This window comes from Panthera onca, chromosome D3 (genome assembly GCF_046562875.1).
Source record: "Panthera onca isolate mPanOnc1 chromosome D3, mPanOnc1 haplotype 2, whole genome shotgun sequence".
Lineage (NCBI taxonomy): Eukaryota > Metazoa > Chordata > Mammalia > Carnivora > Felidae > Panthera > Panthera onca.
The window spans coordinates 55,318,849-55,338,325 of NC_138350.1; the positions used below are offsets into that span (position 1 = coordinate 55,318,849).

The window sequence follows — 19,477 nt, forward strand, 5'->3', positions numbered from 1 at the left end:
GCAAAAGAAAGTGCCAAAGCGATTTTTGTTTCGGAAATTACAAATGCCAAAGAAAAATTGCATGTGAAGGTGTTAAGGCAGGGAAGACTTAATTCAAGACTATGCAATGCAGTCAAGACTATTACACGAGAGAAGGGAGATTGAACTAAACTCCCTGGAAGGCAGGAGGGTTTTTAATGCCAGAGTGAGCTAGTAGCGAGATACTGCTAAAGTCCTAAAGATTATTCGTGGGGAAGGTGATCAGTTGTGTTTGCCAGTTGTCCCAATTAGGAAGTTAAGCTTCTACCCTCCACAGAGACTGGGAGATCTGCTCCAATGATTACATTTCAAAGGTTTGGTTCCCAGGTCCTTAAGAAAGATATTTCTGGGATGTAAAACTGTCGAGAGGCTAGGAGATTACTTCTCAAAGGGGCAGACAGAGAATTTACAATGAAAAGTTTTCTAAAGTAAATGCTCTGAGAAAAGGAGCTCAGGGGCTTAGAGTCAGGAAGAAGCCTGTCTGAAATTTAGTCAGGCTCAGGGAAATGTTAAGGCATCTTAGCCTTACAAAGGCCAAAGAACAAAGGACATAGCGAACAGAGAACAATAATTGATAAAACAACTGGTAAGAAATTTAGGCAAATTCAGGTGATTACAGCACGTATGCATTAAACATCTACTCTGAGCTCATAACCACAGGCCTCAGAAGCAAAAAGAAATGGCAAAGAAATGAAATTAAGGATAGCGTGGACTCACATATAAGCAAAAAACGACTAGCCTTGTATTAGAAAAAAAAAAAAAAAGCAAAACGAAACACTAACTCTGTGGCCACCAACTTCGATTAAAGAAATTCTAGACAGGTTGCCCTTAACCAAAAATTCCCTTCACTATAATGCCCTAATTATCAGTTTATTTGGTACCTTAGATTAAAACTAAAAAAGACTAGTTAAATGTAAATGTCATCCTCACCTTGGCTTTTCAGCCATCAAATAAGTTTATCAGCTCAAATAAGTTTATCAGATTGGCTTTTAGCAGAATAAATTGTTCTTGGAATTAAATCACCTTCTCTGTTTTTCTGCTCTCAGAGGACATCACTCGGCCTTATATGACACTTACTTATGAACTTGTCAGTCATTGTTGTGAATGCTTCCTAAGGTAGCTTAAGGAAGGTAAACCATAGACCTCTACCTTCAAATCCATTCTCTTTAGATGCTGAATAAATGTTGGTTTAAAAGCCTACAGGGCACAGGATAGGTAGGTTTTAATCAGAGGAGAGTGATTGGAAGACATTCCTTCAGAATAAGGAAGGCTATCTAACAGGATAAGGAAGGGCCTGAGGAGAAAACACAATGATACCACTGGCCTCTGTACAGAGGAGGGATGGAAAATCAAAGGGAGGCAAGTGTAGGTACCTGGAAAACACCCGAATCCTTCAAAGGCAGATAGTTCTTCAGGAAGTGGACTACAAGTCAACACGCGGCTAATGGGAATGGAACCTACAGCATGATTTTGCAATGCACACTGTGACTTTTAGGAAAATTGATTTCAAAAATTGAAAACAACGACACGAATGAGCTCACTGCTGTGAGCCCACCACACACACACCCCACTATAGGCCATGGTGGGTACAGGGACTATTTCCACTTGCTTCTTCATTTCTCTTTCTCTTCAGCCTCTTTAAGATGTTAATACCATGGGTCACCATCCTGGAAATACTCTCTGATGTCACCACCCAAGTCTGGTCTCCTGCTGTTTTTGACCACTGCCGTTCTCTTTTTCTGTCTCTTAGCAAATCCCAGACACCCTGAAGCCAGATCATACCAAAGCTTTGTTCTTGAACAATTCCCTCCATATACAATTTTACTTTCTCTCAAGGCTTCACCTTTATTGTCATGGCTCCCAAGTTTCAAGGAGTCCTTCAAAACCACATCCATGTTCTCCTGAACCATCTTATCCAGAATAGTCAGCATATAAAGTCAGCGTCCCTCCAGCCTTGCTTCCTCACTGTCAAGGCTTCTACTAATGAAACAGCTTGAGGTGGGCTCACCATTTATTCCACTAACAGTGCCCATGGCTGTATGCAGAGTCTTCTCTTAGAAGAATATTCCCAGTCTTGGCCCAGTTAAGACAAATTGCTACATTTTATGTTTGTTGGTAATTCTGAGAATGTATTCCATAGTCAGGAGTTCCATATCTGTATCTCCAACTGCCACTGATATCTCCACTTGGACATCCACAAGCATCTCAATCCATGTAAGCCCAAAACTGAACTCTTCATTCACGCACCTGCAAACCTATGCCTCCTGTTTGTACCTTGGCTCAGAGAGGGCCTCCCCACCCCCACTAAGTGTCCTAAGAGAGAAATTTGACCATTATCCTTGACCCCCTAACTCCTTTACCTCTCTCTCACTCTCTCTACTTCACATACACACACACACACACACACACACACACACACACACACACACACACACGATCAGCAAGCATGGAAGAGCTCAGACATGGAATCTTCATAGGCTTCATCTTTATTCTGTAAATATTTGTTGAGAAAATTTGAAAAATGAATGAGATATTTAATTATCGTAATGACTTTATAAAAGGCTTTATAATGAGCTATCAAAACATGAAAGGCAAAATATACTTTAATTGTGTGAAACTCTTTAGAATGTAATAAAACTAGGGGCACCTGGGTGGCTCAGTCGATTAAGTGTCAGACTTCAGCTCAGGTCATGATCTCATGGTTCATGGGTTCAAGCCCCACGTCGGGCTCTTGCCGACAGCTCAGAGCCTAGAGTCTGCTTCAGATTCTGTCTCCCTCACTCTCTGCCCTTCCCCCATTCACACTGTGTCTGTCTCTCAAAAAAAAATTACAAAAATTTTAAAAATTATTAGAATGTAATAAAACTAAAGCCAAGAAGTAGGTAAGACAGGTTGGTTGGTTGGTTGGTTGGATACATAGATAGATGGACGAATGGAGGGAAAGAATGTAAGAGGTAGGAGGAAGGAAGAGAGGGAAAGAAGGAGGAAAGGAAGGACAAGGAGGAAGAGCAGAGAAAAATCTTGAAAGGAAGAACAAAATAAAGGAAAAACAGGATTTGTAGGAGATAACAGTGTGATCAATCAGAATTTCTTAACTGCATCTTTGTTTTTGTCTTTATCACTTTCTTCCAAGTATGACGTGGATATGAGAGATTGGAAGACAAGATACAAGAGCATCAAATTGCCTTAAGTGGGTTAGCTTTAAATGTTCATTATGAAAAGTTTCAAATATATAAAGAAGTGGAGACAGTAATATTCATCTCTGCCCTTAATTATTTAGCCCCAGTCCCTTCTGTATAATTATGAAGCAAATCTAAGGTATTATTTAAATGAGTTGAATCTGCATGTTTTAAAGAATTATATCCCAGTGATACAATAATACAGGGAAAAATAATCATCCATTTTTTTTCAGAAATAATGAGACCATTGCAAAAAAATTAAAAATAGGGAAATGCTATACTCATTTTTTATTAAGAAGGAAGAATATGGATTCCTGAGAGTCTAGGGTATGAACTTGTAGGTTTTATGATAAGATGGATTCATTTTCAGGTCATGGAAAAAATATAGTGCTAATCCTAGACATTTCAACATGCTAAGAACAAGGATTGCTCTATTGACTTCTTTATGCATTTATTCAAATTCTATCTTTTTTATAAAGGAATTAAGTCAGCTAATTTCCCTTTTTAATAAGGCTCCTAGACTGCTAGCTCAGGAAAACACTATAGCATAAAAATGAACCTTAATTCAACAAGAAACTGACAAAGTCTCTTATGTTGTGCATGTGTTGGAGATGTGAGTCAGTCTGCCATACAATTAGGTTGATTTATAGGTGGTGTTGTGACCATATCTGCAGGAATAAGCAATGGGTCAATCAACTTGGAAGGCAGCCTCTAGTAGCATACTAGAAGAGTCTATGTGTGGCCCTCTTCAGGTGCTTGGTTTTAACCAATAACTTGGACACAGAAGACCTGCAACTACTCCCAAGGCAAACTACAAACTTATAGACTTTCAAGAAGAGACTACCCATGTAAAACTGAATTAAGTTTCTGGTTTATTGGGGGTGGGACAAATAAATATTTTAAATAAGGGGGATAAGCAGAGCAAGAGCCTGTGCAGCATGTCTCAGCTCAGCATTTTTGGGTCCCAGAATCCAGATGGATCCTGTGGTTGCCACTTACATGGTCTGTGCAAGGTGCGTCCCCTTTGAACTTCAGCCAGGAGGAACTTATACAAATAGGAAACATCAAGAGACCCTCAGACCCCTTCCTGATTCTTGAACAAAAAGAGGGTCAGTTAAGTCCACATCATGATAGGGCAGGGGAGAACAGTCAGTGCACTCCCGTCCCTAAGCATCATCATTACTACATGTAGGAGAGGTGCACCTTTGCCAAATTGCCCCTAGAGCCTCTATGAGAGGGAGGTGCAGAGGAGCTAGTATTTCTGTCCTTAGAGGATAAAGTTTTGCTGGAACTAAGACATTTAATTGTCTGCTGCATCACAGCCCTTTTATACCTGCGGATTATCATTATTCTTAAAGAACTCACGCAACTAATCTATGTCCCTAATGTCTTCTTTTAAAGGATTATTTTCAGATATTGAGACTCTCTTGACTGTTGAGCCAAGCTCAGCATCAGTAAAAGTACATCCTCATCAGGGGAAAAGGCAGATTTAGTGTTCAGGTATTTCTGATAGTCTCTCTGTCTCTGGTTATCCAGAACCCTAGAGAATTAAGTTTCTAAATGAGCCTCTCAGATTTACAGAGGACACAAAACTGGGAAGGCCCTTGGAAATGCCAGTGGCAAAATCAAAATTTTTAAAACTATCAGGACAATTACAAGCATGAGATAAAAATTAAAAGAAACTAACCAGATAAACATGAAGTCCTATCTTCAGCCTCCAAATAAACATTTAAGTAGAAAATAGAAAAGATGTGATCATATGTAAATACATATGATTTTTTTCAGCTTTTTAATGAAAAGAACTAGAGGAACGAGCCATTTATTTTCTACAATTGCATTCGTGGGGTGCCTGGGTGGCTCAGTCAGTTGAGCGTCCCAGCTCTTGATTTTGGCTCAGGTCATGAACCCAAGGTCTTGGGATCGAGCCCAACATCAGGCTCTGTGTTGAGCATGGAGCCTGCTTAAAATTCTCTCTCTCTCGGTCTGTCTGTCTCTCTCTCCTTCTGCCCCCTCTCCCATTTTCTCTCTCTCTCTTTTTGTAAAATAAAAAAAAAATTAATTGCATTCATAATTGTCCCTATCAAAACTGGTCATGATTGCTTTCTATATATTCTATACAGAGGAGGCAAATTTGGGTTAATTTTGTATATCTCACTTCAATGAGATATGAGCCATCCATAGAGCAGAAGGACCAGAATGGATGAAGGTCTCAAAACTGTCTGATGATAATAGAGAATAATGATAGCAACATCCACGTATTGAAGCCCTATTGTAGGCCTCACTCTGTGGTAGGCATTGTGCTTGCAAGGGTTATGGAGTTGAACCACTCCAATGTCAAAAGGTCAAGAGGTTATATTCCCCCCCCCCCCCAAACTTTAAACTCCTCAACGGCAGGGGCTTTTCTACATAGCCTTCAGATGGTAATGAAGATGCTAATCAAGGTGCTTCCCAATGTGTGAGAAATAAATTATCAAGTGGCTAGAAGCAAACCTTCTCATCAAGTGGATTGAACTTATGAGGAGGCAAATTAAAGCTCAAATATAAAAAAGAAATTTCTATCACTTATTGTTGCTAAGGAAATGTACAGGAAACCGTTTTAGGAGTCCCACCTGCTAGTAGGTGCTCACTATATACAAGCTTCAGAGGTTACCAGCTGGTAAAGCTGATGCTGTTATCTCCATATACATGAAGAAATCAGAGACCAAGTAAAAACTTGTCAAAGTTCACATAACTGGGAAATGACAGATTAAGGCTTACTGACTCTAAAGCTCATTTATTTTCACAAGTGATAATCATTCCTGTCATTGGAAATAATCTTCTATGGCCATTGTCTACCTGTCCCTAAACGGAGAACATTCTCCGTTGAGGAGAATTCCTGCACTGGGTGAGGGTTAAGCCCTCTCTCTTTGGTTCTTCAGGAACTCAGTATCAATGAGCCTGTTTGTCAAGTAATAAACTCTCATAAGAATGAATGTTTAATGATCTGCCTCATAAAACTATAAAGCAATAGGAGTATTGGTATCATTTGTGAATGAATCTAAAGAGATCAGTTTGAATCAAGGGAATGTTGATGCTCTCAGTGCAGGACACATGCTAATTCATCCCGAGTTTGATTAGAAAAGCACTTAATTGGCCTCCCAATATAATTACTTCTAGGCCAGCTCATTTACTTGCTGCCCTATTATATTTTGAAGCATTCATGTAGCACTTTTACTGGTGAAGTTCAATATATGTCAAAAATAGCTCTCTGCCTTTATATCTGTTATGAACCATAAACAGGGCTTAACGAATGGCAAATATTGAGAAGCAGAAAAGAACAGACATTTGTTGAAAGTCTGCTTTGTCTTAGACACAGTCTAGAGATGAGCCCATTCAGAGAAGGGTGGGAGGATCACCAGGATCTCTGGTGTGAATGGGACAAAGAGCCCATCTGCAGGGCATTGTGTGGAGACTCGCCCAAGCCGGGCAGAGGTCCTGGGTAGAGGGTGGTGGGAAATACCGTTGGGTAGGTGGCATGGGAAGAGCTTGGATTCTGAGCAGAACATTCAGACCTGGTGCTGTGAGCATCAGAAACCATGCTGGATTCTTGAGAGGAAGAGTAGAATGAGGAAAGTAGTTGAAGAATATGGGGAACACGTACTTCCATGTTAGAGAGGAAATGGAAGCTCCGGTATAAAAAAGAGTAGTGGTTGTTTTTAGAAAGTCTCCTGTGAGGTTGACAGGCAGGTTTGCAGGATAGACCCTAGTAATACTAATGAATACTTACACAGCTCGAACTACGTGCCAGGCAGTGCCCTCTGTGCTTAATTATAGTCACTCATGTATCCTCATAATTCTGTAAAATAATTAGTAGTAGTATCATCACCCCCATCTTCCAGATGAGAAAACTGAGGTTTCTAAAAGCAATTAGTCACACAGCAAAGAGGCCCAGCTTTCAGCAAGTACTCACCTCACAGCCGTATTCTGATGACCAATCACCACGCATCTAAAATGGTTATTGGATGATAGTGCTGTCATCTTGCTGGTTAAGTCACAGCTTGACTAGATTGTTCTCAGAAGCGGCAGACACCGCAGGGCTGAGGCTGTGTTCCTTGGCCCACAAACATGGTTGACAACCTCATCTCCCGTGTTGGATACTTGTGTTCTTTTCCCCTAGTATTTGAGGGGTGTGAGGCCAGACCTTTTCAAGTCTTAAAGTCGTGTTTGTGTTCTAATAAAAGTAAAAATCAAATGAAGTGAATGGGTTATATCTGCAGTTGCTTTCTTTGTAAATATTATAAATCCCTTTCCACACACATGGCATACCATATGTGTACGTTTCTCCCCCCCACCAGGGGCTCAAGATCTGGACCGTATCCGACTCTCCACCTACAGAACAGCATGCAAGCTTAGGTTTGTGCAGAAGAAATGCAACTGTAAGTATGCCAGTTGTTTGGACTAATTACCCTCATGAATCCTACCGTTTACATTTGTTATAGTTTATTAAAACTGTTTTTCTCCTAAGTGTTGATAAAAAAAATATGTTTACACAACAATAAAAAGAGTACTGTGATACGCAGAAGGTAGAGAGACTATTCGTAAGTAATTCTGAAGGCTGAATTGCTCTTAACTGCTGAAGTATTGAAATGGATAAGCCTCTAGATGTGTCCAACTTCCTGTCCTTGGAATGGTTTAAATCTGGGTGGATATTTTTCTTCTCTTCCGTAGCCTTGGTAGTGTCGATGCTGTGCCATCAAAATGGCTTCCAAGAACTTTATAAAATACCGAATATGAAGTCCTCTTTGTATTTGTGTGTCCTTTGCAAGTATAGGAGAATGTTTACAAGCTCCTGGAACACATAGAATTTTCTTTGTGAAGCTACAAAATTAGCACTTTGTTTCAGAGTATTGACTACATTTGCCTACATCAGACAACAGGAAGAGAAGAGGCAGTAATATTTTAAGAAACAAAGGGACTTACTTCATCTTTTTCCCAAATTTTAAAATGTCAGCGGCCAGCTAGATCACTAATCACAGGGAGCCCTTTACATCTTCTGCTGCACCGTCACTTCCATCATATCACACCCCATCCATTTTCTGTTGGAGAGAAAAATGGCCTCATATTTCCTGTACATGAACTTACTCTTTTCTTTTTGTAAACTGTCTGCTATAAAAATTAATAACTGTTCTTATTTTCTAATTAGTATTGAATGGATTAGAAATATGAAAACCATAATGTTCCCCTGAGTACATACACAGTTTTGAATAAGTGGCCTAGGGATTACGAACATTGAACGTAGAAACCAGCCGTTTCCACACCTCTACCCTCCCCGAGTCTCCAGCAGGTGTTTCTTGGGGGCCCTGGGCAGGCCAGCCCCAGCCCCAGGCTTCCTGGCTTACAGCAAATCATTACTAATGGCGTGGGCAATGTGTATTTGGTCTTCAAGTTGCTTGTCTACAGTTTATTCCTCAGCCTCAGTGGCTGGACACGGGGCTGAAGTTTGGTGCAGGATGACAAAGGAGTAAAAACAGATCAGCAAAATATTGAAGACGTGTTTGACTCCTTTCAGGAAGCTAAACCAATAAAAAAAAAAGTGGGGAGGCAATGAGAAGAACACTGCACACTACAGATGGAGGAAGGAATTTGTGGATGCCCTTGCAGCCCTGGGCACTGATGAGTCTATAAAAGGTCTTTTGAGGACAAGGAAGAGGCTCACATTAAAGAAAAGCTTTTCTCCCCCCACCTCCCCAACCCCACCACCCATATTAAAACACAAGGAAAAATCTCCATGTTTTCGGCAATGAAAAAGTGATAGAATCCTCCCACGTGATTTCCTCATTATCACTCAATGGTCCTTAAAATAGAAGGGTGAGGAGAAGGAGCAGGGACAAGAATTCTGTCCTCAGAGCTTTGCCAAGCAGAGTTCCCTCAGGTCTTTCAGCAGAGACGGGAAATTGCAAAAAGGTATTACAAAATCATAGGGGTGAACTAAAAAGTAAATAATAAAGAGAAGGAAGGAAAGAAGGAAGGAAGGGAGGAAGGAAGGAAGGAAGGTGGGGGAGGGAAGGAGGGAGGGAGAGGGGGATGGGAGGGAGGGAGAGAGAGAAGAAAAAAAGAATCAGTGATTTGACAACCACCCCTGCAGCCAACATCACAAAGGCCCTAACTGGCTCCTGCCACCCCGGGGTGACATTGCTTTCCTGCTGCTCTCAGGTCATGGCCCTTTCTCATTCCTGGGGCATCTCCTTTTCCTCTTCCTATTCTTTTCTGGTCTTCATCCTTATCCTGCATCCAGCATCATGTCATTGTCACATTGATCTCGGGGAAAACAGTGCTAGTCCATCCCTGGGTGGAAATAGAACTTTCATACCTGCCCAGTTGACTCTCAGTGCACCCATTCATTTACCTTTTAATTTAGAAAGCTTATAACGAGCTCCTCCTGTGTGTTCAGCACCATGCTTAGGTGCCCGGGATGAAGCAATGTGAGTAAGACACGCTCTCTGCCTTAAAGTTGCCCCAAGTCTGACTGGGTGGATGGAATTTTAAACAGACTCCTAACGCAGTGTGGAAGTGTAATGGTAGGGATATGTGTGCAGTGTTGTGGGAGCACCAGGGAAGCAGTGCCCTACCTGGGTGTGAGGGCCAGTAAGAGGAGTTCCCTGCAGAGGGAGACATCTAGCCTGATTCTTAAAGAGTTAGTGGACATTACACAGGGAAGTGTTATGCCTGACAAACTTCATCTATTTTAAGATGAGGAAAAAATTACGTTCTATACAAACTATACAAAACTAAGGCTTAAGGGAGAGAAATGAGCAGGTTTTGGATGCTAAATGAAGCTGCTTTATAAAATCATTTCCACCTTGAGCAGAAGCGTTACATGCACATACAACATGTGTTTGCTGAGTTTTCCTTCCTGACAATAAATAAAACAGTCGTGATCTTGAGGGGCTTGCAAAATGCTAACGCAGCTGAGTCTGTTTTATCTTAAAGGTAGAGCCTTCTTTTTAAGATAACCAGGACCTGATGTTTATGTGACATAATATCAGTCAACGTTGAACCTACCCCCCTTAGAGGAAGGTCATTTTTGTCTGCAATAAAACATAATCCACCATAAATAATTGTAGTTTGTAATGGAGTTTTACTCTACAATGAAAGCAATAAGAACAAAAAGTCCAGGTAGTGTGTTTGTAAGTACATTGCTTTATTGGAAATTCTTACATAGCATTTACTTCATAGAAATCAATGGACTTTAATGGAGAACAGGTTATTTTTCAGTCCAGACCTTATTTACAGGTAAAATTGATTTTGTATATTAACAAAACTAAACTTACAAGCTACATAATAGAGGTGAAAAACATAAAAACTGACACTTGTAAAGTCATCGCCTACAAAAAAATATTGTCTGGATATAGACTTTTAAGAGATTTGTTTTCTATCTGATTGCAGATATCAGAAGGGTTAGTGAATTCCCTGTATTTCTGTCCCCACAGCCCTTGCCTACTCTCTTTATGGTTTCCCATATAGAGCACTGATTCCTATCACCACCATTCATGTTCATTCCCTTTAATACAATTCCTGATGGATGCTGAGAATAACTGGTTCCCAGGATTCTAAAAAGCCTCCATTATAAAAGGCTAGAAAACTGTAGCCTGTGCACTAAATGCAGCCCTAACTTTTGTATAGACTGTGAAATAGGAGTTTTTACAGATGAATATTTTTAATAATTTTAGAATAGGGAATGCTACTTATAATCCCTGTTAAGCAAAATGTTATCCCTCCCCACAAAAATTCCAGTCTTCTCATTGGCAGACAAGCATTAAAAAAAAAAATCACACTCCATTATTATATTTTTAATTTCATCATTGTATAAATTTTTCTCTTATTATATATATGCCATCGTAAAATCTACATAATATTACTATGTAATACAGTAGTGCCCCATTGTCCACACACACACAAAAGATATTTACCAACCTCTGTTATAAAAGAAAAATTGTGGGGCACCTGGGTGACTCAGTCGGTTGAGCAGCCGACTTTGGCTCAGATCATAATCTCACAGTTGATGAGTTCAAGCCCCGCATCGGGCTCTGTGCTGACAGCTCAGAGCCTGGAGCCTGCTTCAGAGTCTGTGTCTCCCTCTCTCTCTGCCCCTCTACTGCTCGTGCTGTGTGTGTGTGTGTGTGTGCGTGGCTGTGTGTGTGTGTGTGTCTCAAAAAAAAACCATCAAAAAGAAAACAAAAATTGTGAGAAGCCATCTTTTCTGTTTTCTTTTTCTCCTTTTTCAAGTTTATTTATTTTTGAGAGAGACAGAGACAGCGTGAGCAGGGGAGGGGCAGAGAGAAAGGGAGAGAGAGAGAATCCTAAGCAGGCTCCACGCTAGCACAGAGCCCAATGCAGGGCTCAAACTCACAAACCATGAGATCATGACCTGAGCCAAAACCAAGAGCTGGACACTTAACTGACTGAGCCACCCAGGTGCCCTATCTTTTCTTTTTTCAAGCAGAAGATTCTTTATTCCTTCCACTTTCCTCCATGGGATCTATTTTTAAGTCAGCTTCTTTCCCTTACCCTTCATCTTTGCACACTGTCATACCCTCCCTCCCCGTGCCATGACTAGCACATTCCCTAATGGAACAAAGGAATTTGTACCCCTAAAAATTAGGTGGCAGCAAGTTGGCAATCTTATTTTCTAGGAGGAATAGGACTGAATGGAGAATATGCATACTATTCCTAATACTGCTTTCTAATCAACAGCCTTCTCTTTAACTTCTGGGTTTCCTAAGAACTTTCCACAAAAATATATACCCTATATGCCATGTAGGCATAAGGATGTGTGAAATGGCAACATTCTCAGCCTTTGTTTTAAACAAATAACTATTTTCTGCCAGAACATTATTTCCTCGGTCAGCGCTGACATGGTTAATGATCCAGATACCCTGTAATGTCAGCAGATCATTTTTCAGAAATTACTTTGGAGTCAATGGAACGCAGCCTTAAGTTCATGAACAATAAAAGAGAATGAGAGAAATAAATCAGAAATCTCAAATCCCTCCTGTTTAATAGTAGAAACAAAAGTACGGAGGCACTTTCCTTTAGTTCTTCTGGTCACAGTCTGAATTTTCCTTTTGTCACTCATATCAGCTAAAATTTAATTAAAGTTTCGCTTAAAAGGGAAAGAGGAAAGGTATATATTAGTATCTGAGCTTTCAGAGCTTCTCAAATGTCTTCCCTCTAATAAAAGAAACATTTTTATAAGTATTCTTCATCTGGTTATAATTTAAAGTTAGAACACATGCTTTGCCTTTAATAGCTCTAAATTTCTTTCAGGGTTTCTAGAACAACAACAACAACAAAAAAATGCAGACACCGGTTTGCATTTGTGAAATTAACCCATGTGAGTGCTATATATGTGGTGTGTCCTGAATAAATATTCTTCTATGAGTGAATGAGTATGCTTCACTAGATTCACTTTTCACCAGCCAACTGACTAGTCTTATGCTTCAGGAGTAGGCTTTACATATGTTTTTAGAAATAAATACTAATACCCCATTTGTTTTTCTTTGATTGGGTGTGCTAGCATATTCTTCCTCCCTGCCATATTCTTAAGTATGTGGGATTTTGGTGGCCTGTACCAGTTTTCTATCATTACATAACAAATTACCCCATACTTAGCAACTTAATACAACACACATTTATTATCTTACTCTTTCCACTTTCCGTAGGTCAGAAATCAAACACAGCCTAGGGTCTCACAGGGTCTGTGGCTCTCTTCTGAGTGAACTGGCTATTGGCAGAATTCATTTCCTTATGGTTGAAGAATTGAGGTCTCCACTCCTGTGGACAGTCAGCTGGGGACCATTCCCAGCAGGCTACAAGCCGCCTGCCTTCCCTGCCACGTGGCTCCATAGATGTTTGCTTCTACTTCAATGCTAGGTAGAGTGGGTCTCTCTGACTTCCTCCTCTGGGATCAGCCAGAGAAAACGCTCCTCTTTTACAAGACTTATGGGTGCGCCTGAGTGGCTCAGTCCATTAAGCGTCCGACTCTTGATTTCAGTTCAGGTGTTGATCTCCTGGTTCATGAGTTTGAGCCCCGCTTCGGGCTCTGCACTGACAACACAGAGCCTCTTTCAGATCCTGTCTCTCTCTCTCTCTATGCCCAGATCACACGATCTCATCTCTTTCTCTCTCTCTCTCTCTCTCTCTCTCTCTCTCTCTCTCAAAAATAAACATTAAAAATAATAATAAAAAAATAAAAGACTCAAGTGATTAGGTCAGGCTCACCCAGAAGATCTCCCTATCTTAAGGTCAACTGATTTGAGACCTTAATTACATCTGCAAAATCCCTTCACAGCAGTACCTGAATTAGCATTTGCTTAAACAATGGAGAAGGTATATCAACACTGAGGACCAGGAATCTTGTCCAGGGAGGTATGAAGAGGAAGGGGGCATCTTAGGGTTCTGCCTACCACACTGCCCAAGATCATGGACTTTTCTGCTTTCCAGGTAATGACATAGACAGCCTTGGGTGAAAAACCAAAGTCCAAAGTAAAATCTCAAGCAATAGGAACAGATCCCAAAAGAGGTATGTCTGAAGGCGAGAGATAGGACTCTTTCCTGTCAAAGAGTCACAAGGAAGAGCAGGAATGTTCAATTAGGGAAACAAGTGGCAGATGGCAAAACCTTGGAGCATAATGATCTGTGTTCCAAGTGATTTTGATACATATTTTCATTCTTGATGAAATTCTTTCTAGACACTTGTTTAGAATAAAGAGAAGGACATTGCGCTAGAATACTACATTCCTAAAAGTTCCCTGGGGCGAAGCTGGTGGGGACAGCAGAACATAAGACCATTCAAGATGCCTGTGTGATATGGCAGTGGAGAACCAGCCCCTCTCCAGGCACCCTGCACGGAGGAACCTGCCCCTTTCCAGGCACCCTGGATGAAGACCCAGCTTCTTTCCCGGCACCCTGGACCTATGGCAAAGTCATTTCCTCTTAACTAGAGCACACTTCTGGTAGACACAAAGCTATGCCTTTAAGGTTCTGGTGCATGTGATATGGGTCTAATTAAAGCAGCTTCTTCCCTTTCTGCTGCTTCTGCATTATACCAGGAAATCAGGACAACCGAACACTTTTGCACTAGCAGTTTAGGAAAGAACCTTATCTTTAAATGCCCCAGCCCATTGGGAAAGAGTGATGCGCGCACAGGAATGCCTTTCAAGCTTCCCAGGCCCATCCAGCAAGTAATGGCCTTCCCTTATGGTCTGCCAAGCTGTGTTCATGGGCACCTACTGGATCAGCCCAGAGCCAGTGAGCAATGAAGGGCCCCCCAGAGGGTGCTGTCCCACAGCCTGGCTCCCAGGACCTTGGGGGCTCTGGTAAACACTAAGATGAAACCAAAGACAGTCAGGAGGACAAGGATAGAATAGTGGCCACTCCCACATAACCGCACCTGTGATCCATGACAACTAAACCAAGGAGTTGTGTTCACATTTTGTTGGTGTTACCAGCAGTCACTCATTTATTTACTCACCCAACAAATGTGGACTGAGGTGTGCTGCATGCCAAGCATTATTCTAGACCATGGGGGGGGGAAGTATGATAATATTCCTTAGTGTATAAATTAGTATTAGAAGAGTATTAGAAGAACCTCAAGTTTAGAATCTAATGATATGGTCTATTTTTTAGAAATCTTCAGATTTTGTGAGTATCAAATAGTAGATATGCTGTAAAACTTCGCTATGTAAGCTTATATGTAGCCTGTCAGCCCCCTGAGCAAACTGTCATTTTCTGAGGGAAAAAAAATTACTTATAAGTGTGGTGGTTAAAGAAATCAAGTATATCTGTAGCTCTTGAAATAAATTGTCTAGCTATTTTTGATCATTCATGGTGTTGGGCTACGAATTCCACTTGACCTCCTTTTTAATCAGGAACGGTAAGGTTCTGTTCATTCCGGATGAGGAGAGCATAGCATAAGAGATGTTAGGTGGATTCCCCTGAATAAACACCAGGTAAAATCATCTGAGAACTCAGCTTCTAACTTCCAAGTATTAGCCAAATGCCATGGTAAACAGAGAGCCTGTCCTGCAATGTTGGTCAAGCATATGGACCACTGAACCTGCTACAAAGCTAATAATGCATCAGCCCTGAGCAGCTTAGTTTCTCAAGAATAATAAACCTCACTGTAAGATCAAGTATAATGCATTTTAATTCCCAAATCCAACACTGCTGAATAAGAAAGTGATGTCATATTGTGGGAAAGGGTAAGTGGACAAAAAGTTATGTTGACCACACAGAATCAGAATCTGTTTTTGAACATGGTCAGAATCACCATTTTCTTCTCATTTATTTTCTGAAAGGGTTCAACCAGTTATAGGGACTTGGCTAGAATCAGCGCATTAGCCCGTGTTTTCCGGAAAGCAGACTCCACAACAAGGCTTCTGTGGAAGCCTGCTCATTTGCCATTCCAGAGCAGAAGTGGAACGAGGGAAGAAAGCCAACAGACAATGCAGGAATTTCTAAGGAACCTTTTGAAAGGCCGCAGAACTCTCCAGCCAGGGGACACAAGGAGGAAGTACTAATCTAGCTGCTCTGTCCTGCATTGGTCAAGGGGGGCCTACAAGTGTTAATACCCCCGTGCTTCTGGGTTACACTTGTGTGAGTGCTAGGCAGGTTCCAGGTGTTCCATTGAAGGTATGGAGCAAGGGCCTGAGGCCAGGTGCTGTCTGGTTGCAGCTGCCCTGAGCTGATCAAAGTCTGTGCCATGATGGTTCCTTCTGCAGGGGCTGGAGAAGAGGTGAGCCAAGGTTTTGAAAAGATACAAGAGAGGGGTCTGAAACATTGCCTCCTGTGTATCTTGGTTTTCTGTGTTGGACATTTCCTCATTAGTGTTTTCTGCCTTTTAAAGATTTTTTTTCAAAAGATACATTTCTCAGGGCACTTGGGTGGCTCAGTCGGTTAAGCGTCCGCCTTCGGCTCAAGTCATGATCTCGCAGTCCATCATTTCAAGCCCCACGTCAGTCTCTGTGCTGACAGTTCAGAGCCTAGAGCCTGCTTCAGATCCTGTCTCCCTCTCTCTCTGCCCCTCCCAATCTCTTTCTCTCTCTCTCTCTCTCAAAAGTAAATAAACATTAGGGGTGCCTGCGTGGCTCAGTCGGTTAAGCATCTGACCTTGGCTCAGATTGTGATCTCGTGGTTCATGAGTTCAAGCCCCGCATTGGGCTTTGTGCTCACAGCTTGGAGCCTGGAGCCTGCTTTGGATTCTGTGTCTCTCTCTCTCTCTCTCTCTCTGCTCCTCCCCTGCTTGCACTCTGTCTCTGTCTCTCTCTCAAAAACAAATAAACATTAAAAAAAAAAAAACCTTTAAAAATAAATAAATAAATAAACATTAAAATATTTTTAAAAAATAAAATTAAATAAAAAATTTAAAAGGATACATTTCTCATGTTAATTTCATTCAAGATACCTGCAGACAATCTGTACTGCTGATTAGCCATCTAGAGATCTCTTCACCCCAAATGCTAACGTATCTCCCAAACAATTTTCCAAGCACTAGGAAACTGAATCATAACTATTTTCTGAATGGGTCAATCGAATGCATTTTCAATTTCTGTCCCATTTTTTACTCCTATTGCACAAAGACAATTAATTATATACTTAAATGGTACAGAGTGAGTGCAGAAAAAAGTGACACTTCCCTGCCGATTGCCCCTTACCTGCTCTTCTGTGTCCCTGTGCACTTTGTTAGTGTTCATCATGGCCGCATTGGCACATGATGCAGGGTCACTGAGAGCAACTGAGAGCTATAAAGAAGAAGACTGTTCTTCATGGTTGCCAGCCTTGTGGATGCTCTTTCTCTTGAAACGTGGCCTCTGGCATCTGAGATTCTGGCCATCTGTTCAAGTCATAGTGTGTAAGGAATAATGAAAGTCCTGTGCAAAGTCATGCTCAATGGGTCTCATTGAGCTTTCCTGACACGCTGCGGTAAAGGGAAAGCTTCTAGAGGTTATATGTAGGGTCTGGCAAACGGAGTAGACACTCTACCCCATTCCATTCACTAAACATTAGTGAGCACCCAGTTTGAACAAGGCATTATGCAAGTAGCTCTGAGGAATACAAAGATGAACAAGACAGAGTACATGTCTTCAAGTTAGTATAATTTAGTGCTGTGGTTCTTAAACTTTTCTCCTCATGTATCTTTGGGAGAATTGATGAAAGCCACAGATCCTTTCCCCCAAAAGCATACATGACCCTAACCATAAAATTTAGTTCATCATTTCAGAGACCCTCCTCTCTTCCAAAGTTCAGTCAAAGGCTTATCAAAAAAAGGTGGAGACGGACACCTGGGCGGCTCAGTCAATTGAGCGTCCAACTCTTGATTTCAGCTCAGGTCATGATCTCCCAGTTCGTAGGTTCAAACCCTGCATCAGGGCTTGTGTCTGACAGCGTGGAGCCTGCTTGGAATTCTTGCTCTCCCTCTCTCTCTCTTTTAAAATAAATAAATAAATATTTTTAAAAAGTGGAGGGAACAGCCTGTCCATTAATAACTGTGGGAAATTTAGTGTCATGAATGATCTGATATATGACGTTATCCAGGAGCAACAAATGGGAGAGCATAGTTCCACATAAAGGTATTGGGGCCTCCTCGGGCACACATGTATGTAATGCTTTGAAAGACAGCCAAATGAAGAGTGCACCTGATGAAGAGTATAAAGCCAGTGCAAGAAAGCCAATGGCACATTCTGGAATTATAAGAAGCCCAACATGTCTGGGTCATAAGACTCTTGGAAAAAGCTGGAAATGAGTAGGAAATGAGGTTAAAGATTGGGAGACTGGAGTTCAAACATTGGTTTTCAAGCTTAGAAGCTTGGATTTTACTCGATAAGCAATGGAGACTGGCATAGCCAGAGCTGGGACTTATACCATTTCGTAGGGCAGATGGAAAAGGGCATACACTGGCGATGACTAAGTCTTACTGTAAAAATCTAAGTAGAAGGCAGTAAAAGCCCAAACTAGGGCACTACAATGTAGGGAATGCTAAAGGGACATCGAAGAAACAAACCGTGTAGTGAAGGCTAAAATGACTACCCAGAAAGGAGATAAGATACTAAATCTTCCTGCTTCTAAAGTTATTAAATATATTCCGAACAAAGTTAAACGCTGGCAGTGAGAAATTAGTTATTGTTCAGATCTTTCTTTTCATTTACTTTCTCTTATTATTTTTACAATCATTGGTACAATACTTTGGAAAATAATAGGCTTAATAAATGCTTGCTCAATTGAATTTAGTTAAATTTAATTTACAGTATGACAGCTATTGAGCCAACAATTATTATACCTCATTTTGAATAATGATGCTGGTCTACAAACACAATTTAAGGAAAAACTGAATACTTTTTCCTAATAGGCAGTAGATGTACTCCCAGGGCCTTTGAGGATTGGCATGATATCCTATCTGATTTTACACCAAAAATGTGTTGTAGGCCTTTTCTTGAAGCCCTTTCTATTCTGTCATGCACCTTCCCCAGGAAACTAAAAGTAAAACTAAAATGTGATCTTTGTAAGCTATGATGATTCTCTCCAAGGATCCTTAACAAAGAGAACCATCTTGGTGATAAAGGTATACTGTGGGAGCAAGGAAGATGTTGACTTTGGAAGCATAAAATAATTTGGTGAGCTACTCAAATGCTGTTCAGATTCGTATTTTAGAAAGATGCAGCTCATGGCTCATGAATGGAAATCAAATACAAAACTTGTCTTTTATTAACATTTTCTTTCCCAACTCCATGTTTGGTCAAGGTGGCTAATATCTTCAGTGTAATCACATGAAAATGCATTTGTTGACCCTGGTAAAGCATGCAACTGAATTGAATTTCTCTTCCCTACTAGCTTTTTAAACACTATTTTGTCATGATCAAAGACCTGGTAGGACATAAAAATAAATTATTTATTTGAGAAAATCTTAATGACCGGCTAATTTGCACAAGGCTTTCTTGACCACAATTTTCCCGGGATTCTTGTGATACCTTTTATATGAATTCCCCTGGCTCAAGACATCCATTTCCTCTTCTTCCTGTCTCTTGTCTCGTTAAGTCATGCTCCCTTGCAGTGGTCCAAACATCCTTGCTCTTCAAAATCACCTAAGGAACAGCCAAAACCTGGGGATACCCTGGCCAAATTCCAGACTTGTGGAATCGGGGGCCACAGTTCGAGACGCACTCGCTGCTCCAAAGAGCACTTCTGATTTTCACCACTGGACTGGTTGGCTGTAGACAGGGATGGGAATTAGCTCACATTAGGTA

At 41.0% G+C, this 19,477-nt stretch overlaps 1 protein-coding gene across 31 annotated transcripts in view; it reads left to right on the forward strand.

Moving 5' to 3' along the window:
• The window catches only part of DTNA (dystrobrevin alpha), a 355,063-nt gene that overhangs the window by 230,028 nt on the left and 105,558 nt on the right, over window positions 1-19,477 (forward strand). For all 31 annotated transcript variants that reach the window (XM_081790787.1, XM_081790789.1, XM_081790788.1 and 28 more), the window contains one exon: window positions 7,532-7,612. In XM_081790787.1, coding sequence (XP_081646913.1) covers window positions 7,532-7,612 — 81 coding nt within the window. The remainder of the gene's footprint in view (window positions 1-7,531; window positions 7,613-19,477) is intronic.